This window comes from Rhynchophorus ferrugineus, unplaced genomic scaffold (genome assembly GCF_030347505.1).
Source record: "Rhynchophorus ferrugineus isolate W39M unplaced genomic scaffold, kcgeb_rfMv2 rfM6, whole genome shotgun sequence".
In the NCBI taxonomy this organism is placed as follows: domain Eukaryota; kingdom Metazoa; phylum Arthropoda; class Insecta; order Coleoptera; family Curculionidae; genus Rhynchophorus; species Rhynchophorus ferrugineus.
The window spans coordinates 38,539,225-38,565,838 of record NW_027472585.1 but is presented as its reverse complement, the minus strand read 5'-3'; the positions used below and the strand labels follow the sequence as shown (position 1 = coordinate 38,565,838).

General features: G+C 33.0%; 1 protein-coding gene across 4 annotated transcripts in view; it reads right to left on the bottom strand.

Annotated features, from left to right (window-relative positions):
- Positions 1 to 1,448: 1,448 nt before the first annotated feature.
- The window catches only part of LOC143198672 (uncharacterized), a 67,166-nt gene continuing 42,000 nt past the window's right edge, over positions 1,449 to 26,614 (bottom strand). Inside the window, exons 4-9 of one of the 4 annotated variants that reach the window (XM_076408023.1) lie at positions 16,774 to 16,878; positions 12,117 to 12,280; positions 9,183 to 9,348; positions 4,242 to 4,388; positions 1,737 to 1,955; positions 1,449 to 1,680 (exon numbers count right to left, since the gene is read on the bottom strand). In XM_076408023.1, the coding sequence (XP_076264138.1) occupies positions 1,570 to 1,680; positions 1,737 to 1,955; positions 4,242 to 4,388; positions 9,183 to 9,348; positions 12,117 to 12,280; positions 16,774 to 16,878 (912 nt within the window). In that variant the 3' untranslated portion in view covers positions 1,449 to 1,569. The remainder of the gene's footprint in view (positions 1,681 to 1,736; positions 1,956 to 4,241; positions 4,389 to 9,182; positions 9,349 to 12,116; positions 12,281 to 16,773; positions 16,879 to 26,614) is intronic. The other 3 variants (XM_076408024.1, XM_076408026.1, XM_076408025.1) reach the window with 3 other exon arrangements.

Here is a 26,614-nt window from a genome sequence, read left to right as displayed (position 1 = left end):
ACTTGATCAACCCATTTTTGCAAAGGAGCGAGATCATTCTTTGGGAAACGATGTCTAATTTCCGTAGTAGATTTTTACCCCGGTACACTACATCTTTCACTACACTGACGCATTGTCATCAATTTTTATATTATCACTCCATAATAATTAATGTTAAACAGAAAAAATGCGTAACGCCAAACGAAGGTTTCTTGATCTAAACAAAAACTAAAACCTTCAAACAACAAACTTAAAAATGGACGCCCATAGAAAATGCTGACTTCACACAATTTGATCTACCAATCACGTTCCATGTTAGTGGAACCAATCACAATTTGCGATCGCAGCGCTACCGTTGGTTGAACTAAACAAAACATTTCCCCAAGGTCGCCTATACCGTGAAATTTCTATTTTTTCTATGCTATATATGTTATATTTTGTTAAAGTAACACCGTCATAGATTTATACCTCTTTAAAAATGTCAAGTTTCGTGCTTGAAAATGTGTATATGAGGCACAGATTACTGAAAAAAACACTAAAATTAATCGCTTGTTGCTAAAAACTTACGGTAAGCATGCTCTACCTCTAAAAACATGTAAAGCACGCTTTCGAAAATTCTAATGTGGTAATTTCAGTGTGCAAGACAAAGAACCTTCTGGTAGACTGAAAAAGTTTAAAGATGCAAAACTGCAAGGGTTATTGGATGAACACCCAAACCAAACTAAAAAACAATTGGCAGAATCGTTAAATGAGGCAAAAGAAACGATTAGCGACCGATTACGAGCAATGAGGAAAATCTAAAACATGAGAAAATACGAGTCCCATCAATTGAAATCACAGGAAAATGGAAAACCGATAAATAGTCTGTGAAGTGTTGCTTCAAAGGTATAAACATAAGTCATTCTTGCATTTCTGCAAAAAACCATGGTTATCACCTGGCAAAGCCGGTCGATCGGCTCTAACGCCAAATCGTTTTGGTTGCAAAATAAATGGGCCCGAAGACGCAGTAAAGTAATTTTACAACACGATTATATGCCTTCTCGTAAAGATGAGACATATTATCCCACCCGCCGTACTCTCCAGGCCTTGCCCCCTCCGACTATCACCTTTTCACACCAATCGGACATGTGCTTGAAGAGCAGCACATCACAAATTTCGAAAAAGTTAGGAAATGGCTCGATGAGTGGTTTTACTCAAAGGACAAACAGTCTTTTTTGGGGATGACATCCATAAATTGTCCGAAAGATGGGCAAGATGTATAGAATCAAGTGTTGAATATTTTGAATAAATAAATTTGTTCCAAGAAGAAGGACCAGAAGAAGAAGTTCCAGAACCTAGAAGATACAGGAGAAGTTGATAAACAGATCCATCAAATTTTTATTTTTTATAGATTTATATGTTCACGAATTATCTATTAGTTTTGGAATTTAAATTAATTAATCTACATAGTACCATTAATAAAACATTACTTCGATATTTATTTAAGTTTATTTTATATAAAAAAATAAATACATTACATATATCGTATAATTAAAAATACAAAAAATATTGGGCAATTATAATTTAGAAGGGACAGTTTATGTTATTTTTCTACTTTTTACCAGATTTTCCTACTATATAAATACCTTCCGGTAATTCGTCTTCCTGAGCAAGCGCTTTATGGTAGTCGTCCCCCACAGGATATGGTGTAGTTGACACAATCTAAATATAAATGAGCATTACCTTTATTATGATTAAAATTAGTTAAATTAATCTACCTTTTTATTGTAATTGTTAAGATTTATAGTATAGAGTCCGTCCTTATTTATTTTAGAACTATATGAATGTGTTACTGGTGGTAAAGGTGTAGATGTATATCGAACAAAGTTATTCTGATATGCAACTGGGGCTAAGGTACTTGATACATGGCTGAGATGATTATTATCTCTAGTATTAGATGAATAAATTTCAACATTTGGTTGATGCTTCGGATAACTCTGAAAAGGTATATTTTAAATAATTTAAGTGAAATTTTCAATGATATTTCGATTAACATATGAATTAATATTAAAAAATTTGTGAAATTTACAGAATAATACTTGAAAATTAATTTACAATCTTTATAATAGATTCAGTTCGTTAAATTTCGTCGATTTAATGAAAGAATGTATGGAATTAGCGAGATTAGAACGCAACTACATAATAAGTGATAGTTTAAGCGTAAATAATGCAAATTTAATATAAAACCCTGGAATTATTTTAGCAGCTCTTGCGAATAGAATGGATTCAAAATTAATCCATTTGTCTCCTATTATTCCAAGCCAATAAACATTTATCCGATTATGAAAAGCCTCTATACAAAATAATTTCGACAGAATGTTGCAAAAACTAGACAAAAGGATATTAACAAGATGAAACAAGATGTTACGAAATGGAGGTAACTAAACTTCTATTAACTATTGAATATAGAAAATTAGTTTCCAACATTTTTTATAAGAAGTTACGGCCTATACATTATCTTGGAATTATTTGATGTAAAGCAATATAATCGTGGAATATTATTATTGAAGAATATTATTTAATACTATCGAAATTCTTCCCCGCTTCAATTATTTAAAAGTGGTAATTTTAAGGTAAATGACAAAGAACGGTATGAAGGAACAAACACACATGGACACAATGAACTCAAACTCTTAAAGAAGCTTCAGACATCTTAGCACTTGATGATATATTCCTACACTTTTAGATGCGATGAGAAAGATACAAAAAGATGGAAAATGGCTACCACAGGAATTAACTGAAGGAGTTACTGTTATTCTAGCACATTGTAACTGGCATTTAGAAGTGAATGTCCTACGAAAATCTTCGCAAAAAATCATGTATTAGTCGGGAAGATCGGAATATTCATAGCCATAAAGTCGTTCTCTGCGTAGAGTGGATCTAAGGTGTAGTGTATTACGTGCTACCAAAACTTAATGAAACTGATACTGTAAATGATCATAGTCAAACTAGATTGTCCAAAAAGATGGGAAGAAGTTGAAAAATATGATAATGTACCCTTTTTTCTAGATAAATGCCATTTTGAAGTAAAAAATATATACCAAGTATGGTATTCTATGAAAATTTTATTTTACTGTTAACTAAATAAAACAATTACAATATATATTAATTAGTATAATTATAAAATAAAAAAGAAAACCACAAGTGGTAATTAATTTGTTATAACAAATGGGCTGAAAAGTCCTTAGCGTAACAAAGGAAACGCATTCTTTTGTTCAGAATTGACTTTGTTCATCAACGTAATCTCCATCAAGCCACACAATCATTTCACCTCAAAATAGGCCTGTGACCAGTTGCTGTCCACTCAGATGATGATCGTTTTGATTCTGGAGTGAAGTGATTGATCTATATTTAATTCATTGTCACATATCGACGCAAAAATTCCGGCTTGTTACGTTTAAATATTGCGAAACACTGCTCAGAATCATCAGTCAACTCATACTTGTTTTTCATCAACAATGAACAAACGCGGCACCTACTTTGAACAGAGCTTTCTCATCGTCAAATACTCATTCAATATAAAACTAACACGTTCTTTTGATATCTCGACGATGTGATCTAACTCACGCAACTTCACTTATCAATCATTCAAAATGATTTTGTTGATTTTTTGATTTTTTCTGGTATTATCACCTCATTTGGACGTCCACTATGTTCTGCATCATTGGTGTCTCTACGACCACGTTTGAAGTCAGCAAACCAACCTTTATTATTTTTATTCTGATTTCTGATGGAGCGGAGTCCTTATAATATTTCTCAAGTCATTGCTTCGTTTGAACGGTATTTTCCTCATCAAGAAGCAGTGTAAAATTAAAACACGAAATTGTGTTTGATCCATTGTTTTGAAAATAACAAAAGTAGTGTCACTCTTAGAAGAATAACTCACAAACTTATGAGCAGAATATCATGAAATTTGAACGGTTTTTTAAGGCTAGTACTAATTGAGAAGCGATGAAGGCATTAAAACTAACGCCATCTATGTGTTAGGCCGCAGACTCTTCAGCCCATGTGTTACGTGACCGAATAAAGAATTACATTGCATATTAGTGCACCACCATATTATTATCCACTACAAATTAGTTAATGTGAAGAATTAATTCCGTGTCTAAATTACTGTAATTAGCGAATGAAAATTAGAAAAAGCACAAATTAAATCTGCCGGTAGTTCGACTATGGCCGGATCATTAGCGAAACTACCGGTTATCCCATAACCAAATATTTACCCTTAATCCATGATTTACGGGTCCACCGACTAAATAGGCGGAGGGGGCGGGGGTCGTCGGAACATCAACGTAATTTACAGGGATCCGGGTTGGGCCCGGTTGTTCCAACACGAAGGCTGCGGGGTCTTTTAGGGGACTGAGCAGTTGCTAAAACAAGGGATGTTTTGCTACATAAAACGAAAATAAATGACTGGCCGTCTCCTTCAAAGAATTCCGTACCATTTTCGTAAATATCAATGTCCCTAAAGACGAACTACAATTATATTAAATTTAAAGGTAACATCATATAATTTATCTAACATATAAAAAACATATTTAATATGCTGTGAAGAAATAAACCATAAAATCCATTACAACAGGTGGTTGAATAACTTTTTCCTTCAGTACGAGATTTTTTAATTGAAGTTAACACAAGCTTACAAATTCGGATCCACCTTTGAAACCAAGCAGATGACAAACGATTCGGGACATTATTTTACGTGCTGAACTCAGATCTTCAATTAATATGTCAAGATTGATCCTAGTTTTCGAGTTTGTGCATGATAACAGTACTGTTCACTTATATGTAGCGACAGCAATGACCCTTTATGCCACCACGCATTCACTTACAGCAAGTTCAAAGATTGGCAACGCTGGTGGATTGGTACCATGCAGTTCAAAGTTATAAAAGACTACCACGCCAACGTCTTGCTCCCTTTTCTTTTCTCTACTCCCTTATAACAATAACACTTCCACACCGCTACCGTACTTCCTCTATCTAACTTAATATCCTGTCCATTCTCCCGTCGACCACATGTATAATTTATTATCGCAATAAATAAGTTTTCATTCAACCAGTATTTTCAGTTCCCGTACGAATTTCTTCCACAAAATAGTAGTGAGTGTTCGGACAAACAATCGCATCGACAGCCACACATTCCGACTGACCGACCAGACAAACAATCCTACATATAATGACTGTCAGCTGATAAAGTTGTATCAAACGTCATGTTGTGCTGATCTATGTTAAGCTGTGTTACGATTCTGCTTCAGAATGTATGAAAGTGCAGAGACAACATCGCAAAGTCGACTCAAAGTATTTTCGTTGCGTTAATGGATGTCATATGCTCGGTAAACGTGGAGAAATCATGCCAATTAAGATGTGTATTTGTAGTACTTTAGTTATGCTATAGTAAACATGGACAAGCCAAGAGCAATACTTATATTGTAATAAAGCCCTATAAGTGGTCACTTATTGAGAATACTCGTATATACTCTTCATTTTCTGTGCTAACGTTATAGAAAGACTACTCATCATTAAAATGAATGCTACTTTTTTTCAATATAAATCGATTGGTATATGTACGGATGTGTTATAAGTAGCAATGCGAGTTCCACGTACGGACAGTAATCCATTGACAATTTGACCAAATAAAAATGCAAAAACGCGTGATAAAGCAACAGAATGGGTATCATCGACAATTTGTTGCAAAATTACCATAAGATTAGAGCTCGAATATCTTTGAAATACATTTTCTGAATTCATATCTTTTTTCTCACCAATCTCGGGCAGCACAAACGACAAACAAGGACAGATACAGCGAAAATGGAAAGGTGATACCAGAGCTTTTAAGGACCAAGGCATAATGAGTAATTGCTGTTGGACCCTAATGCGTGAAATTGATCCAAAGCAGAATAAAAGACTCTGTTTATTTCTAACTTATACTTTTTAAATCAATAAATGGTCGTTAATAATCAAATATAGTAAAATAATGAATTCATTGAATGTTTCGAAAACTAGAGCCAATTTTTAAAAACGGGCTGCAGATTTAAATTTTGTCTCCAAATTTATCTTATAAACTTTTTTTTGAGCTTTTGGTTGTTCATGTTCATAACCATATATACTTGTCAATAACATATTATTAATAATAGTTGCCGTCTAATTTACGATTTGTCTTTACATTATCTCATTCATCATCTTTCTGTCTTTCATCATTCCTTGTTACGAATCTCATAATTTATTGATATATGAAATCCGAAGGTCTCAGTGAAAATAATTGTTCCTATAGTATCTGGTTTCATCCACAATACTTCTCAGTATCTTCTTTTGAAATGGTTGTATTATGTTGATATTACATCTTGGAGAACATCCCCATAACTGAATTTCATTACGATGTGTTGCCAAGACAACGTTGGTATCTTCACAGAACTCCGCCCCCCCTCTCAATTATCTATGGCCAACTTCCTATTTAGGGCATAGTATTTGTAAACCTAAACACTAAACACTATTCAAAATAAGCTATCACTTCAGTTAAATCAAGAGATAAAATGGTTTATATTTTGACAGCTACAAACAAAAGCAGAGAAGACTGATTTTCAGAAGACTGAAATATAAGCTTAACAAATTAATTACTTTAAGCAATTTGGAATATATCAGCTTCACCCTTTGATACAGTTGCTTAAAGTAATCAATTTTTTAAGCTTATATTTCTATGGTTACATTCAATGGTGTGTTCCACGGTGTAGGACCAATCTGTATCTTCTCTAAACTGCTGATATCTCAATAAAGAACAAACAGTTTTTACAGTGTTATTTTCCGACGATAATATCATTATGGTAGTAGTAAGTAGCAGTTAATAAGATCCACAAATAAATTAGAGACTGAAGAATTCGGAAAATCTCCCCTTGTCCGGAAAACCAGAACAAACCTAATTATACCACTTGAAGGATGGCCAATTCCTTAGGTAAAAAAAAACGAAACATCTTAGCAAAATGGTTAGTCTCTGCAACATGGTAAACAATGGTTTGACAATTCTCTAAATAAAATATAAGTTTTCCATTTAGTATCATTGAGTTATTCACTAATGATACTTTTATTGTTTGATTTGAAGAAATCTGCTGCCGACTGAATCCCATCAAAAGTTTTTTAAAACTTAAGGAGATAGTGCTCCATCATACCGATTTTGATTTTAACGGCTTAAAACTGGCGATTTTGATGTTAATGGCATCGAAATGGAGAAACAAAAAATTCCAAGAGAGTAAATTACAAAACTTATTCGACAAAATCTCTATCAAACTTTCATAGAACTTTCAGGTAGCTTAATAATTGATGAATTAACTTTTCCCAGTGGCCTACATATGATGAGACGTAAAATGAGATGAGAAATAACTGAAAATACTATCCCAAACTGATTCAAAATCGTGGATGCATCGTTTACCAGACTAAAATGAAGAGCTTTATGTGACCTGTTGTGACTGACGATGAAAATCAGTCTACTACGACTATCCCTGTTACAAAATATCATGAGTTCGTATCGAGACCGAAGTGGAATATTGATTTCCAGAAAGTCGTATTGTCGATATGGTTTGATCAGGAAGATGTGGTATATTACGAGGTTCTAGAACCAAAGCAAAGTATTGTAAATGAAAGAATAATCAGTATATATATCAAGAACCTAATAAGTGACACGTATTTGTCTTGATCAGACTTCTAAAAAACCTTCAAAAATTTATCTAAACTATTATATTTTCGAAAACACAATGATATTATTCGCAAATGAATCTTTATAAGTCAACGCGATAAATGATTTATCTCTAAATCTAAACTATTAAGGAAAAATATCCGAATCTCCGAAAATTACTCGAATCATAAACAATGATGGCGACTTTATACGTCGTTGAAGAAAGCTAATCGGCTATGGGAATAAGGCATCTCGGAGATTCGGCCCGTCAGCCGAAGCCTAAAATTATAAACAGTTACGACTTACGTACAGAAGAAAAGAGAACAAGTAATTTTACGCTAAATAAAATTTGATTTTCTTCTTTATAGTCAATAATCTTGTCTCCTGTATTACGAAAACGGTTAGCATATAAAATATAAATTATAATTAAGGGGCTCTCGATGATTTTTAGGACGTGAAATTATCCGTTTTTATGTCTATCGCGTTTCTTTACTATGTGCAAATATAATTTAACATAAAAATACGTACTAAGGGGGGTTTTACAATTGTTTAAACGTTACTAATAGTACAATTATATTGGCCGTTGACCGAGCACAATTTAAAAAAAAAGGAAAGGGAAGAACCTAATTTATTTCTCGAAAGGAAGCCACAGTTTCAACTACGTACTATTGTAATAGAATCAGCTAACAGCACGAGAAAATATACCATCGTTTTCAGATTTTTTTATATTTTAAAGTCTCCTTTCCCCCAATGAGGGTTTATCTGGACCGGACCTACTGTTTAACCTGGGCTCCGAACCACGATCCTCGACATTAAACCTACCGATTGGCCAACTTAAAAATCATCCCAGAAAACATCTGGTCTTATCCAGCCTGGTTACTGACGCGACTGGGGTCATTTTCCTTATCGGATTTTACACTCTCGCTTAAGACAGTCACAAATATTAAACATTTACGAACACAAATTTACAACCATGCACCAGCAGGATTCGAAGCCGCGACTCTCGCAACAGCAGCAGGTGGATCATTCTGTCGCCTTTACCACTGCACCAATCAAGCTGGTAGTTAATAAATTAACCATTATGAGAAATTATGCTAGTCATTAGGAGCAGAGAGTACGAAGTAGGTTTCTATCTGTAACATTATTGAAACAATTGGCAGTTGTTTTGGTGCAAGGATTGGACGGCATTCATTTGGAAACTATTCGGGCGCTAATCCGCAAAGAAATTCAGCTGTTTCAAAAGCAAATAGTGACTTGAACAAATTATTAACAAATAAATATTGTGTATATGTCAGGTATTCATATTAGTTCGTTAACCAACCATAGTATTTTGTACGTCAGATATCATTATTGTTACATTCAACTAAATGTTATAATTTAAATATTTTAGTAGTATTATAATAAATATAAAACATAATTTGTTATCACATTTTTTGTAAAATGAATCTATTACCTAACATGTTCGAAAGCAATCTAGTTATATATAATAAAATATTCATACCTGTTCTTTACCATCTGTACCATAGTCGTAATCAATATACTGAGGAGAAAATTTATTCTGAGGTTGTTGGTAAACATCATATTGGGCAGAGTTAGGTGCAGGTGATGGTGATAACTTCTGTTGTGTACTGTCAGGATCTTCTTCATATCTGACATCAGCTTTATATCTATGAATAATATAAAACCGTTTCTCAATGTATATAAAATATATATGTTATTTACTATATCTATAGGTCACTGGGGAAATAGTAATTTCAATTCTTAAATTTTTTTAATAATTTTATTTTACATTATGTTAATTATTAATAGTAGAGAGTCAAATTATTGCGTTTCCAACCTCGTCAAACACTTTTTTCACTATTCTTATTTTAACGTGGGCTCTGAACCACGGTCCTCGGCATTAGGCGTACCGACTGGTCAGTGACCACCTTAGAGACCAGCCCAGAAGACATCCGCTCTTACCTGACCTCTTAAGCCTGGTTACTGATATGACTGAGATGGTTACTTTTGTTGGATTTTCCATTGTTGCCTATAAAGACATTTACAATTAAAATCACAAACATAAAGTACATTCATGCCCCTGCAGGATTCGTAACAGTAGGAGGAGCGTCCTATCGTCTTGACCACTACGCCAACGAAGCCGGTTTAACTTCTTCTTAGGTATATGGTTCACAAATATGAGATAAAACATCATCGGCTTTTTTCGATACTTTCTGTATTATTTTCATCGACTTCTTCGACAATTGACAGACCAGGATCTGTAACATCCCGATGTCCTGAGCCTTAGCTGCATTTTCCTTTTAAGAAGTAAAAGAGCAAAATATAACTGGTATTCTATAATCTGTATTTTCAAAGCCCAATAACTTTCAACTGATTAAACGTATAACAAAACTTTTTTTTAATGAATTTAAAAGCAAATGGCATACATACTACAACTAGTTATCCACTACCACCATCTACTATTTTTTAAGTCCACATCCAAGATTTCAAATCTAAACTTAATTAGCATTTGATTGATGTATACTCCTAATGGTGCAGTCCCTATAGTTTCAAAAAAGCGACACAGACTTTTCAACCTCCGGGTAGGTTCACTATTGTGAAGCAGTCGGATTATCGCCCAAGGAGCCACCATATATTAAGCCTTATGCAAAGTTCTGCTCATTTATATTTGAAATTTTCATTTCACTTGAGCTTTATAATCAGACTCTGGCTTTATATTCAGATTCTAGCTTTGTATTTAGAATGTTCTATGAACTGTTTAATGGGCAACGGTCTAGCTCTTTAATAAATATAACTAGATATATTCTTCTTTAAAACTATCTATTAGGAAAAACTGAAATTACTTTTTCCGATACTTTATGTAATATTACCAAATGAAAAAACTGTATAAACCGTCCTTCCTCTAAAATCTTTTTACAAGCTCTTCAACAAAAACTGACGCCATTACATCGATAAAAGCAAAACAAAATTGCGCTAAAACTGTATTTATTTCAGAAAACAGCTCGTTAGAATGGAAAAAAGGCGCCCCCTCTATACCGACATAATTTACCGACGGATATTAATATCGCACGCAAAAGAGTAGAAGAAAGAGAAGAAAGAAATGGAAAGACCCATCGGGAAATTGTATTTGTTCTCCTTGTTGCGTCTGCGAATTTTCCATTATTATTATATATTAGAATACAGAAGAAGCGAAAAAACTATTATTTTGTCTTGCATGTTCAATGATGATGTTTTCCTTTTATCTCTAAATGAAATTAAGTAAATATAGATTGAGACAACCCGTCATAGTTTCACCAATAATCCCTTGTTATGAATATGTACCAAAGTATGTGTTAAAAAATCAAAAATATAACATGCATTGGAACTCTACATAACTCTCAAACCAACAGATCAACCATAATAAACCTGGGATTACGGCGATTTATAAGAAAGACAAAAAGAGTAATACTAATTGGTACTAACATACCATCTCAAACAAACAACAACAATTAATGGAAAGAGAAACTAATATTGATAAATACGAAAAATTAAATTATACGTGACTAGCGACCCGCTCCGGCTTCGCACGGGTGCAATGCTGATACTAAATTAAATACACTACAGAAAAAATATGAACGTTGTATATAAAAACATAGCGGCCCGCTCCGACTTTGCACGGGCATAAAATATATATGCCTTTGTCACTCAATGAAAACATGATTAAAATCGATCCAGTATTTTTGGTTCATTCATTACTGCCCTTGGCCTGCACGCATTAAATTTGGAGTAAAACAATTCCTCTTCCCCTATACTTACTATGAAGATTTCCTGCTATCTTTGGAATATCTAAATTCATACAATTTTTATTACATTACACATTTTTAAACGCAAATTTTAAATTTGTAATATCTCCGAAAATATTTGTTTAATTTACATGCTGTAAGGAACCATATTGATCTATATTAATTGCACACTGTATTTAAGGTACTTAATTCGATAAGGATTAATGCCGTATTGCTTAAAATAGCTTCGTAAATAAGCCATTTTCTCACGTAAAAAGTAAACAATAAAAATGGTTAATGTGGGTTATCCCTAAAAGATAAACATATACCATCGCGGACTTTTTTGTAGACCTTTTTATGGTGTACAATACTGTAGTACATTAATTTGATCTAACTCGTAGGGTTAGACAGCGTTTTTGCTAATTGCTAAATAAGCCTAAAAAATAGGTTAATTTACGACATCACGTTAGAAACCTCTAAAATTAGCAATGTTGCCTTAGTATAATATGCATGTATTATACATATAAACCTTCCTCTTGAATCACTCTATCTATTGAAAAAAACCGCATCAAAATCCGTTGCGTAGTTTTAAAGATTTAAGCGCACATAGGGATATAGGGACAGAAAAGGCGACTTTGTTTTATACTATGTAGTGATATAGTAACATAAATTACCCATCCTTGTCTGCCTTGTAAGAAACTATTTGTAATCTGCCATCGGGAAGTTTCACCCGGTATTCTCCATTAGTCGCCTTGGCACTTTGAACTTGCTGATGGGAAAAGTCGTCACCAGTTTTCTTATCCAGAACTTTATAGGCAAATGCGTAATCTTTCTTTGGCTGTAACATTAAAACAATGCAAATTTTAAGAAAGGAGAAATTATAAAGGCGGCTATGAATATATTTTGTTGAATTATATTATATTGCTATATATAGTTTATAGGACAAAATTTTAACACTATTTTTCAGCAACCCTGATAATGTAAACAACAATACAAAGAATTATTTTTTTTATATTATTTAATTAATATATTGTTAATAGTCGTTTCCGTCTAACCTACATTTTGTCTTTATGATAACTTAAATCTAGGTACATAACTAGGAGGACCCATCGGCCCTATCTCAGTCTCTGTTGAAATAATGTTTACACATCTCACTGCTGAATATTTTAATATATGCTACTACACAACACTACACAAGATCAGATGGTTTGATTCTTTTCAATCTGTTCTGGTGGTATCCAATAGTTGTAATATTTCAATATTCGTCTGAGAATGGAGTCTTTCCTTATGCCCCTTGCAATTCTGTTGATTTCTTGAGTGACTGTGGGTATCTGAAGGTCTCGATGTAGATAATCACTCTTATATTATATATATTATCAAAAATTTGTATTTTATTTATGTTACCCTTTGCAGAACATCCCCATAATTGAACACCGTATGTCCATATAGGTTTCAATATTTGCTTTTGTAATAACAATTTATTATTGTGATTTTCTTCCAATTAGCCAGTACATTTTCGTATATTTTAATTCCAGTTCTTTTCTTTTCTTCTTTATATGTTTCTTCCAGAGAAGTTTTGCAGAAATTCATTTCGAGATATTTAGCTGTATTGTTGCTGTATGGAATGATAGTATTATTTAATGTTATAGGTATTGTTATACTTTCATTAATTCTTATTTTCCAAGCTTGTGTCCAATTATTTATATTGTCACTTGCTGTTGTAATTTTCGTGAGGCTTCTTCACTATTGTCTCCGACAGCTATAATCACAGTATCATCAGCAAATGTAGCCATCGTAATATTTCCGTTTGTGGTATATCACAAGTGTAGAGTAGACAAAGCATTGGTTCCAGTACACTTCCTTGTGGCAACTGCTTTAGCTTCTTTTATTGTAGAGTAAGCTTCTTCTTGTTTGACTCTAAACATTCTGGTTGTAATGTATGATTTTAATAGTTCGGTATGTAGTTTTGGTAGCATTTTCTGTAGTTTATGAATAAATCCTTCACGCCAAACCTTATCGAAAGCTTGTGCTTTTAGGTTTTTTCCCTCTATGATCGGTTTTATTCTTTTCAACATAAGTTTTTCAAAAACCTTAGATATTACTGGTAACAGTGATATAGGTCTATAGGCTTTTATTTCATATGCTGACTTCCCAGGTTTTGGGACCATTATAATTTCCGCCATCTTCCAAATGTCTGGGACATGTTTTAATCTAAATGCTGTATTGATCAAGTTGGTGAGTTTTATAATTCCCTTTCTTGGTAGTTTTTGCAGTAATTATCATATTATTTAATCGTAGGCTGGTGATTTTCTGGGGTTAATGTCAGTTTTAATAACTTTGGTTAACTCTTTCGGCGTGACTAATTCAATCATCGAATTTTCAGCTTCTATTCCGGCAAATTATGTTCAATATTAGTTTCGTTTGGTTTGAAAGTTTTTTCTAGATATTCAGCAAATGTCTCTGCTTTTTGGTGATTGTCACGTGCCCAATACCCACATAGGTCTCTTATAGGTGGACTATGTAGACATGAGCGCTTTAGATATTTCATGGCTTTCCAGAGGGAATAATCAGTTTCTTTATCATCTGATAAATTTCTCAGATAGCCATTTATGGTTTTGTTTTTAATTTCCAGTATTTCTCCTTTCAGTCTTTGGGTTATATTGTTTAAAATATTTTTATTTTCAGGTGTTCTGTTTTGTTGCCATTTTTTTTTTCGTAAATTACGTTTTTCAGCTACCATTTCCTTCACTCATTTTGGATAATTAATTCCTTTAGTTGTACTCTTAATTTCTGGAGTATTATTCCGAGCAGCTTGTTGAATATCTACTACGAATTTTTCTACTTCAAAATGTAATTGTCCAGTTTTCTTGAGGGGTACATTTAGTTGAATTCGTTTGTTCAATTCTTCAGCAAATCCTTCCCAGTCTGTGCCTTTAATTGTTAACGTTGGGTTTCTTTCTTTTCTTATTATATTTTCGCTCAACGTCAGAATCAATGGCGTATGATCTAAACTTAGCTCAAAATTTTCTTCGACTTTTATACAGTTGGATGTTATGTTTCTTACTATGAAGAAATCTAACAGGTCTGGGGTTTTCTCTTGATCAGTTGACCAATAAGTTGGTTTTCCAGTTGACATGTAACTACATCTTAGTTCACCAGCTGCTTTATGTAGTTCATTGCCTTTAGTTGTTGTCATTCTGGATCCCCATCTTGTATTTTTTGCGTTGAAATCAACTCCAATTATACATTTTTCTCCCAGGTTGCTTAGGACATTCAAATAATTTTCCTTTTTTTGAGTCCAACTTTCAATCATATGTTATCTCAATATAAAAATGATTCCACAATTCAGATCTTGATTTTACTCTGTGCCATTCTATTGAAATATAAACAGCGCATTTGGAGGAACATTCTTAAAGGCAATAATATACCTATTCTATAAAAATATGTAAAAAGTGGTGCCTTCAATAATCTGTATATATCACATTTTACCCCTTTCGTTAATTACTCATTTCTGTCTGGTTTGATTGAATAACATTGTTCGAAATTTAAATATTTCTCGGATTGTCTCAAAAATACACCATCTTACCATCTTCCAATCTTCCAATTTCAGTGGAAATTTTAACAGAAAAACGAATGAAGACAGGTTATAGCTAAAGGTAAACAAATTTGAAAGTTATTTTGTGATTAAAGTTGGTGTCTATTTCATATCTTATACTCAATAGCGTTTAAAATTCATATTACTCCTTTTAGAACAATATTTTGTTTTATTTTTATTGTTTATCATTATTGTGGTTGTTGTTTTTATATAACCCTTTCAAGAATTTCCAAACAATTGTGTCGGCACAGATATGCAAATTAGTTGCAAACTGTTGACTTTGCATGCGCTTATCCGTTTACTTGTTCGCAAACTTATTAATATATTTTGGTAGACGAAAAAACGACCAAAATAGAATTTTAAGGCTTTCCGAGATTACGGCATCCATGTCGAGTTATACGAGGCGTGATAGTCACGTAGCGCGAATAAAATTCGATTAAAATACGACCCAGTTCTTGTTTAATCGCCATCTTTTTGCTATGCTTATATTATTCGACTTTATAACAAATAAACTGTATTCCATTAATTAGATTATCAATAAAGTATTTATGTTTAAAGAATCATAATACATTCACATTTTATAAAACAACTAAGAAATAGAAAAGAAAGCAAACTTTTCCTGAAGCTAGTAACTGATAAATAACGAATGAAAATGGTCATAATCTGCAGAGGCATTATGATCAACATGAAAGAATGATCAGCTAAATATTGCCGCAGAGTACAATGAGGTTAAGAAGTGACATATTCCCTATATATTGACATGAATCCATATTGTTTTCAAGTTTTTGAAAGCCATATTTTATTCACAATATAGTGGGAACTGGTAGATATCTCTCAAAAATGAACACCCTGCTCAGTCAGAATATATGATTACGACTAGAATAAAACTTAATTAGAACAACAATATTATTAGTTCAATATTGCTTTGATTTATTCAATATACTACAGTATACTGCAGCCTGGTCAGTGGACAAATTAACTTTATCAAACTTTGGCTTGTATTACGACGAGAGATTTACCTTCATATTACGAGATTTTTCTTTCATTTTATGATTTTCAAAACTCAAATTAAATAAAATAAATAAATTAAAACTTTAGGAATACTGAAACCTCACAGTTTTATTGATGATGAATCTGGAATTTACACTACTGATAATTTAATCGTATATAAGGTGTTGCGAACACCGAACCAAATAGTCCATCAACGATATAAACTACTCTTTAGAGCTGTTCAAGTGAAAAAAGCTCACATCATTAAGTAATAATGAATGAAACTTCATTATCAACATATTGGTCAGAAATATCGTTAAAAATAAGTGAATTGAGTGTTAGCATTAGTTGGTGAGAAGCAGCCTAATATCTGCTAGCAAATAATCTGGAGAAAGTAATATTATCACTAATAAATCAACAAAATCAAAAAATTAAGAAGATTAAGAAATCAAGAAAATAACCTCATATCCAAAAACCAAAGTTCTGTGTTACGTGTTAGAAACCAATGAAAATATTGTTTAAGCTAAAAATTAATAACTTTTCGAAATGATTCCCCACCCATCCTACTCTCTATATTTTACCCTCAGCGAATACTATTTATTTTCAGACACCCCAAAAGGATTTCCTGTGAAAAATCTCCAAAATTGAAGTGAAATTACTCTAAAAGAATGGTATGTTCATCAAAACATTAAATTTCTAAAAAAATAAACCGAAATTTTATTGAAAGTTGTGTTTTGTTAACTCACCAGTAATCCCTGATACTTTTTTAGGTCTTGCGCTGGATGGCTGAGTACTTTAGCACCATGGTTAGCCAAGGCATCGTATATTTCATTATCTTGCTGATGATCCTGCTGACAAAAAATATAACTATATTAAACCAAATGTCACTAAAATTACGATAAATATTTCACAAAATAATAGTAGTAAATATTCCATCCCCCCAAAATCTGGAATAACAATAATGAAGCCAGAACTATTTCGCTTGTTTATGAAACCGTTTAGTATCGTTGTATTTGCATTATAAATTTAATTGGTAGAATGCGTCAAGTAGCTTCGAAAACTGGTTATTTCGAACATACCCCTGCATTAATCTGTTCGGTGCACACGCAGGTTATTATCAATTAAATAAATAATTCCCATTACAACGAATCTGCGCGGAAAAGAGAAAAAACAGGGGGAACGAGATAGATAAAATATTTGAAATGAAAATGTATTAGAGCTCCAGGCACTGTTTATTTAACCACAAATTACGTTTCAAAAATTAATTTTCAAATTCTCCATCTATTTATTTTAAACCATTATGAAAATACGTTTCACCAGAAATCGGTCTGACCTATACAAAAATATATCATTTTCCTGTATTAATAAATATGTATTTATTTTAAATAGAGAGACCTTTAAATGCACTGGAAAAAATATTTTTTTATTTTGGTCTGCCAATTAAAGTAGTTTCTTCCGAAGAAACTTAAAAAATAAGAAAACAGTTACAAATAACTGATATAAAAATGTTTACTTTTTCACGTAAAATAATAGATAGATCAGTCAGTGAATCGCTATTTCAATATAGTTCTAAGAACGTGTTCATCAATCAATTAATGTATTCACTGTTATGTATAAATATAACCAAATCATGAAAGAAATAAATCTTGGATATAAAGATCCGTCCTGTGGTAGCATATATAAAATAACAAGATTGGCAATTATAGACTTCTTTGTAACTTCCCAAATTCTTGCAACTACTGTTTGTACAACGTGGGCCAAATGTCCAATTTCATTCCATTCAAGTCCCTTTTGATTGCCTATAACTTTGTTCAAAGAAAATGTAAGTAAGTTTGGATTTCATAAAAAGTTTATTTAGTCTTTAAATTATTTTTCGTTATCATTGGAAAATTATAACGGCTAAATAGTGACCGCGATTAGCTATATAACTTTCAGCTCTTCTGCAACCTCTGAGGCTGAAATTCTTCAATTTCGCGACGAATATTGTCTTTAAGATGTTGAATCGTTTGGGGCTTATTCACATGAACTCTTGGTTTTGAAAAGCCCTATAAGAAAAAGTCTGATGCTGTTAAATCCGGAAATCTGACTGGCCATGTTAAATCGCCACTTCGCGAAATCTTCGTGGAAAAACGTCATTGAATAATTGAATTCTTGAACGAGCAGTTTGTGCTGTGGCCTCATCTTGCTGGCTGAAATCACATGATCCTTGCTCTTCCATTTCAGGTCCAGGAAAATTTCGAATCAGGTCTTTAGTACCGTTCAGCAGTTAATGATGTTTCCAGTATGAATACCACACCATACAGTTGTTTTAGTGGATGTTTCATAAATTAATTGAGGATTCTGTGTTCCCTAAGACCGATTGTTCTGTTTATTGAGGTGGTTATTGTGTGAGGCAGTGAGAAAATGGCCTTCGTCGCTCATTATCACTTTAGACAAAATTCGCCTTAAACTGCGTGTGGAAATGTGTAATTGGGAACCACGTCTCCGAATTGATGTTTCTGGAGACTCTGTAACACTATCGCGCACCAGAGCCACATTTTCAGCTTTGCGAGACGTCCGTTGTCTTCCAGAATGAGGCCTGTAAAGCTCACAAAACTATATGAACATCAGAAGTCTAACTAAACTCGCAAGATATGGTTTTGAATTTTGATAACTGAGAGAGAGATAATAGAAGTTGTATATTTTATTCATATGTAGCTACAGTGGATTCTGCATTAACAATCAATTAGCTATGAACTGTACACTATGGGTAACCTAGATGAACAGAGAAATGTATTAATTTATTTATTATTCCATATTTAGGCTTATAACAAAAAAGTAAAGAAAGATTATATATATATATGATGCTCTGAAATTGTTATAGTTCTGAAAATAAGCTTACTTATGATACTTTGTTCTTATGTTCGTGGTGTAGAAATTTAAACTTAATCGGAAATTAGATTTGTTAAATGCTATTTAGAAAATGTTAGTGAGTGTTAGTTCTTTAGATAATTTGCATATATTTTAAAATATTTTAATACACAAATATTTGTTGTTTTAATGTATGTGATATATTAAATACGTTTCTGATCTTATATTGAAAATACTGTGAAAGTTAGTTTTAGTAACATATTATTCTAAAATTATTACCTACTTTGTTCTCTAAATAACTTCCTTTATTATGAGATATACATAATTATCTTAATAAATTGTGGTCCAATTCTGCGAACTTATTGAAGACTTTAGTATACCTCTGATACATGACTTACAGTCTATTAATTATTATTTTCATGTACTTTTTTATAATACAAAAATAACTAAGAGCTCCGATGAAATTTTAAAAAGCTATATATTCGAAAAACAGCAAACTACTACATAGCGAAAAGCCAAAAACAGCTTTCATTGTATTCAGAAAACATTCACGCCGTTTCGCATTCTGTATGAGCTCGCAGATACAAAGGGCCATTTTAATGCAAGTCTTGTGTTCCTAAATATCCATATTAGAAAAGCCGGTCCGACTTCTACTAATACGGGGGGACAATATTGCGAAAATGTTTATAATAAGGCAAATTATTAGAGCCATGAAATCTTTTACGGCTTTATGCTGGAGGCGGCGCAAATATTTAGCATGACAAAGATATGAAATATTAAGCGTTGTTCCCGCTTTAAAATATCGCAGCACTTGATGTTCCGCGCTTTAAATGTGTCAGGGATGTGCTTCTATCCTTATATATTCATAGAGCAGTTTTTATATTAATCTGTACCGCCTCTTGTAATTTAAACGTCTGGCTGTGTCGTGAATTTATCGTCACTTAATTTAATTTAGTAGACGTACAACGATAAACAGAAACTAAGAATATTGCTCTTGCGAAATAATATTAGCAGAGGAAAGAAAATTATTCAAACTAACAGCCCAAAACAGTCGAAACACATAGAAAAAAGGTATGTTAGAACTGGAATATTATTACGGGTGCAGATGAAACAGCTATGACTGACCAACAGTCACTTCCACCATATTTTTTGCTTAAAGTGTATTTGGATTTTGCTGGATGGTAAAATCGGAGTCAAAGTTACTCAAATCAATAAAAAAAATTAGGAATATAATCCAAAACCGCAAGACAAACAGAAAATATTAGGTAATGATAATGATATAATTTTTGGTATTTTGAATCAACTAGTGTTAAAAGTATATCATATATAGGTGTAAATATATAGTCTTTTCAAAATAACAGTGAACTTGCGTCATTAAGATGTCCAGTGCATTACCTATAACATATTTAAACTCGTTTTCATAAAAGACGATATTTTCCTTCTCATTTTATTCTAGTTAAAAAGAGATACAATGCTATCTGATACGTTCGAGCATGTAACCGAATTAACCTACAAAATTCGCCTAGTTGCCAAAAGTCTGCATAATTCTTCAAAACTTTATTGATAATAATTGCAGGTCAAAAAGCAGCAAACATTATTTTGGTGGTTTGCTTGTTTTGACGAATTTCAAATTGCTTCTAATTATTATTCTGATTGAAAATGCTGAAGCCATTAGCAAATCTGTCACGGATTAATTTATTAATTATACTTGATAACATAATTTTATTTACATTAGAAATGTGTCATATGTCAATATATATATATATATATATATATATATATATATATATATATATATATATATATATATATATATAAATCTTCTAGACACATAAAATAATATACTTAAATCAAGACATGGAAATTTTGAATATTTTAGGTCCCAGTATTGTTTTAACAGCTTGTGTATAATTAGCATAATTACATTTAATTAGTCAAGGTATATGCTGCTGTACTAATTACCACCCATTAAGGATATGTTTCAGTAATGTTCACTAATGGTTTTAAAATATAAAAAGTCATTATGGAGAATAATTACAATTCGTGTGCTAAATGCATTTTGAATTAAATTAGTGTATATAATTTTGATGGACATTCATGAGTTATCTGCCCATAATTGATACCTCGGGGGACAAATAACTTCAACCAAAACACCCTGATAATATTCTTTATTTATAATTTAGTCCCCGCAAGAAGTCCATAATGAATAATGCCATAACTTTTACTCATTGTTTTCAAAAATCGCAATAGCTTTTATATATATATATATATTGTTTCTGAAAACGCATAAATATTTACTAACTTTAGATCACACAAAGTGACTTCTGGACATGAGCAGCCAGAAGGTAAATTAAGGGAGGCTGAATCCAAAACAGCAGCGTTTTGTAAAATTATTTCTAGTTTTTAAATATTTAATAAATTCTTTATTTCACTATTTTGAGCCATTAGCGGCGATGTATTACATAGAAAAGCCTAAATCAGAAATAAATGGATTTTCAACTGAGTATTTTATACTGTTTAGGATTTGTTTCATGTATTAGGTTCCAACACTAATTCGTCGTCATACCTTGTTCCCAAAATCCTTAGTACCACCTTTCGATCTTCGCTATATCTTGGTGAAGACGCTCTCTATGCTCGTCGCTCGTGTCGCCCAAGTTTTGTCGATTACGTGCTTGTAATCCAGTAATTTGTGGTAACCACAAAAAAAAACCACACTTTGAAAACATATCACCTTGTGACCACTTGTACAGTTTTATTCTGCACGCGTTACAAATCAGTTTCGGTAACCATTGCAATGTTGGCTTGTCAGCGTTAATCACAAAGGTAACAAAAAAAATCAGATCGACGGTTCGGTTGGCATTCCCAAATCCAGAAAGATTCAAGTTTATTACACCCTACCAGAAGAAACGGCTTCAAGTTTTCCAAAATAAGTTCCTCAGGAGAATCTTAAATGCTCCATGGTTTGTCAGAAATAATCAAATTCAGAGTAAAACTGACACTCCAGAAATCAAGCGCATCATATCTCAATCCTTCCACAAACAACAACTCAGCTCAAGTTCTTCTGAAAATGTGCTTGTTCGCGAGCTGGTGGATATGCTGGAAGTTTAGTACCGCGTCACCGCTAACCTCCCCTTTTTCAGGCTGAAACCATGCGACAGCATCCAGTCGTGTGTTAACTCAAATTCGCGAATCTATCACTGTCCGGTTGGTGGGTGCCATATCCTCAAATTTAATGCAGTAGCAGTAGCGACCCACAGGGGTCAACTGTGAAGCGGTTTCGGTTTAGTGTATTGATAAACCTATAATTGTTGGGAAGAACTTCCCAACAGTCACTCCGGAGTAAGTCTCCGCTACCAGGTATGCGTCATGCATTCCACCTAGTTTTAGACCATAACAGAAAAAAAAGAAAAGAAAAGAAACAAAAACACTTTTAATCATTTAATCATTCGTAACGCATTTTCACACATTCGGAAGCACAATCACAGCACAAACCAAGTTCCAAATGATGTTTGACGTAACATCGGGAGCTAACCGCCGTTATAAGAACGCATTGCTGCCATTATACACGAACTGGAGAATTAGAACAAATCTTCACACAAGGATTGAATATCCCAGTCGAGAATATCAAATAACATTAAAATGTTAATCAATGCCAATGCCGATTGTATCAATGTCTTTGCAACATTTTAAAACATTGAGGTACTTGCATGTATGCTGATTATTTTTTAACTTCAGTAGTTAGAAAACGGCTCAATGACTAGTTTTGCTCAAAGACCAAACAGTTTCTTTGGGATGGCATCCATAAATTGCCTGAAAGATGGGCAAGATATATAGAATCAAATGTCCAATACTTTGAATAAATTAATAAATGGTATTTCATTTTCTTGAAAAATCTGTAGTTTTTTTTTTTGAAAAAAAAGTAATGATTCTTTGATACATCTAGTGTACATCACTCAAATAAAAACCGACAGTTGCGACACCATCCCCATAATATTCTAAAATTGTTTTATGAGGTTCAGCAGCAGACCTACTTTAAATAGATCTTATCTATCTTCTTCAAATAAAACAACAAAAGTAATAAATGTTGAAAATTCAATTTTGAGGGTGCCACGGTTATTACCTGTATACACATTATATAACTCAATAATTACATTGGGACTTTCCAATAACTAAAATACAGGCAATACAACTAAAACACCTAATAATATTATATTATAAACCCATTTACGAACCATATTTTCACATAAACCAGTTTTATTTTTTTAGAAAAATGGTATATTATATTTTTTCGCAACACTATTGAAATGTAATAAGAGTGATCAACAAACCGTCAATTACAAATAAAGTGAAAATGCTAGAGCAGAATGTTTAACTTGTATCATAACACAAAACAACGGTCTAGTTCTGTAAGAGAATTCAATTAAATTAATAAGCTGTTATACGTTGAAAGGGGGAAACTTCCTGATGTGATTGTTTATTCGAAGTTTCCGTATTATTTGAATAAATTATAGAGGAAATACTAGACCGCGGCACAGCTAATGTTGAAGCTGCGGTTTTTAGATTAGTTACGAATATGCTATTGTATAAATCACAATAGTTCACGTTCAAAAACGGTGCAGGCCGTATGCAACGTTATCAGTTATGAATACATTCATTTCGTTATTTGGTAAGCTAATTCGGTCCGTTGGCTTAGTGGGATTTCGGAACCATTATCCGGGACCTAGTTTATGGAATGTTTATGAAAATCTTGCCCAAAATACGACCGGTTCGTTTAAGTGAATTATCAGCGAAACTCTCGATTCTATTAAATAGCACGGTTGTTGAGGTTACACGCCTCATTCGATGCTGCTGCAGTTGCTATTGATACCAAGTATTAAAAATAAATCAACTACCTGAGACCAAAAAATTAATTTAACAATTTGATAGAAATATATAGTACATTAATAAATAAGACGGAGAAAGAAAATAAAGAAGTATTATAATATTGGGCTGACAGCAATCCAATTTTCGCTCCATTTTCACACTCTTTCAGCATATTGAAACTGCATGATAGTCAAACTATGTTGTATCGACATAAATAAGTAGTTTACTTGTTCTAGTCTAAAACCAGGCGGTGGAATGCATAACGCATACCTGATCGCGGAGGCTTGCCATGGAGTGATAAGTTGGACCGAGTTATGAGGGACTCCATCTGAGCTTACCAGTACATTAACCCGAAACCGCCTCACAGTTGACTCTTCTATCCGCTAACCGGGCAGCCGTTATTGGATACGAATGTCCGAGGAAAGAAGAGATAGTGAAACTAACAATAGATTCGCAAACTTGAGTTAACATATGACTGGATGCTTTCGTATGGGGACAAAATTTAGAACTCCAGCGACGGATCAGGTTGTTTCAGCCTGGGAAAAGGGATATTAGCGGTGACAAGGTGCTAAGCTCCCAGCATGTCGACCAGCTCGCGAACAACTGCGTTTTCAGATAAACTTGAGCTGAGTTGTTGTAATTAAAAGGATTGAGATATGAAGAGCTTGATTTCTGGAGTGTCAGTGGCCCTGTGAATTTCATTATTTCTGACAAACCATGGAGCATTCAAGATTCTCCTGGGGAGCTTATTTTGGAAAACTTCCTAGAGAAGTACGGACGGAATTAACATCTTGTAAAATAAGCATTTGATGGAGATGGGAAGTCTGCTAGAAGGGTCGATAAGAGAAGATAGCAGGCAGAAATAAACTTCCATGAATGGTACCGCCGAGCCTGGAGGCTGTAAAGTAATCAGTGTCGTCCGCGTAAAACACGACGTTAACGTGCTCTTTTCTCGGCAGATCTGAAATAAAGAAGTTAAATAAGACTGGGACCAGCGAGAAACCTTGAGGTACGCCAACGTTGATTTGTTTTCGACTGGAAAGTGTTTTCTTGATCGTGACCTGGAAAGATAGGACTTGATAGGATCGGAATAAGTAGTATTCCGAAGGCGTTATATATGGTGAAGATTCTGGGTTCTGAAAAATCATTCAAGAATTTACATGTCGTTCAGTTTGTTCAACTGACGTCGGTAGACACCTGCAATAACACTTTCATTGGGTTTTAGCAAGTAAACTTGCACCGTATGCATATCGAGGCTTTCAAGCCACGAATATTCCGAGTCGGTGTCATAAAAAGCAATACGCCACAGAAAACTCTTTAATTTACCTGACAAGTAATGAAACCATGTTGTTGAAATAGACCGTAGTGGAGTTTTTAGTTAATTCGCGCTATTTCCGCGTTTAGGTTTCCCATCACATATAAACGTCTGGAAACACTTCATTCATAAACTTCTTTACATTCATAAAATGACTGAGCTGAATGTATTAATGTATGTGGAAACTTCATTATGAGTATTCCATTATTCACCAAAATTTTATTGGTTTTAACAGCTCATTAGTAAAACCTGCAACACATGTATGTTAGTAATACAAACAAGCACCTAATCAAACATTTCGTTTTTCAAAAAAGGGGTTGAATAAGATTTCTGTAATAACCTATACAGCTCTTTTATGAGTTAAGAGATTATCCGGAAGTCCATATGATCTAAATCAGGCAAATTTTGGAACAATATCATATAAAATACATGAGAAACACAAAAAGCCTCAACTAGTATAATATTAATAAAAAATAACAATCTAAATAATATTCCTTATCAACAGTTTTGACCAGCGAAAAAATTCTTAATAAACTATTGTCTTTTTATAGAAACAAAATAATTCAACAGCTTGACATTAAATGAAATTGGTTTAAGGATCAAATACATTTTTAGAAATTTATAGAACATTAGTGAATAGTACACAGAGATAATAAATAAGAGAGGATACATATTTTGATTAAAAAATAAAAGAGGAAAACGCTGATTTATATATAGTTTGATGCTAGAGTCATCATAATCTTGTAAAAATTAATTTTTAAGTAACATTATGTATCTGAAACTTTGGTTTGGTTTGATCCACTCTCAAGCATGTGTAAATAAAGAACCTGATACTATACTAGATGGCGGGACTTTTGACCCATGTTGTACATGTCAAACGCAAGAAAAATATCTGGAATCATTTATCATGATCAATATTAATCAACAAATCAAAGACAGGTATTTAAACACTAATGGAATAATTCCAAACCAAGGATTTTGTAAGGTTACTGTATGAATTCAAGATATTAGGTATTAAAAGTCAAAAGTCCAAAATGTAGTTCAGACTTCGAAAAAAAAAGGGTAATATTTGTGTTATGAATATTTTAACCTCAGAGAAGAGCGTGTGTTTTATTATTATTTAACCCACATATACTATTATAAAGCGCAAGCCTAACCCATCTTGTTTTCACCACTTTTACCAATACATACTGAATGTCTTACAGAGAGGCTTGATTAGGTGTGATCTAAAATTGGTTCAATATATTCAATAATTTCTTTTGTAATGGCATTCATAACATGTCTGAAAGATATTAAAAAATTACAGCTTAATAATTCATTGATCTTGTATATAGAACTATGTTTTCATTAGAACCAGCAATAACTTATAAAATAATTTATAAAAAAGTATTGTCTTTATTACAAAAGTGATATCTATTTTAAAGTCTTCTTTTTACCAACGAGGGTTTATCTGGACCGGACCTATGTTTAAGGTGGGCTCCGAACCACGGTCCACGAGCATTAAGCCTACTTACTGGCTTAATTAACTGAACTTAGAAATTATCCCAGAAGACGTCCGG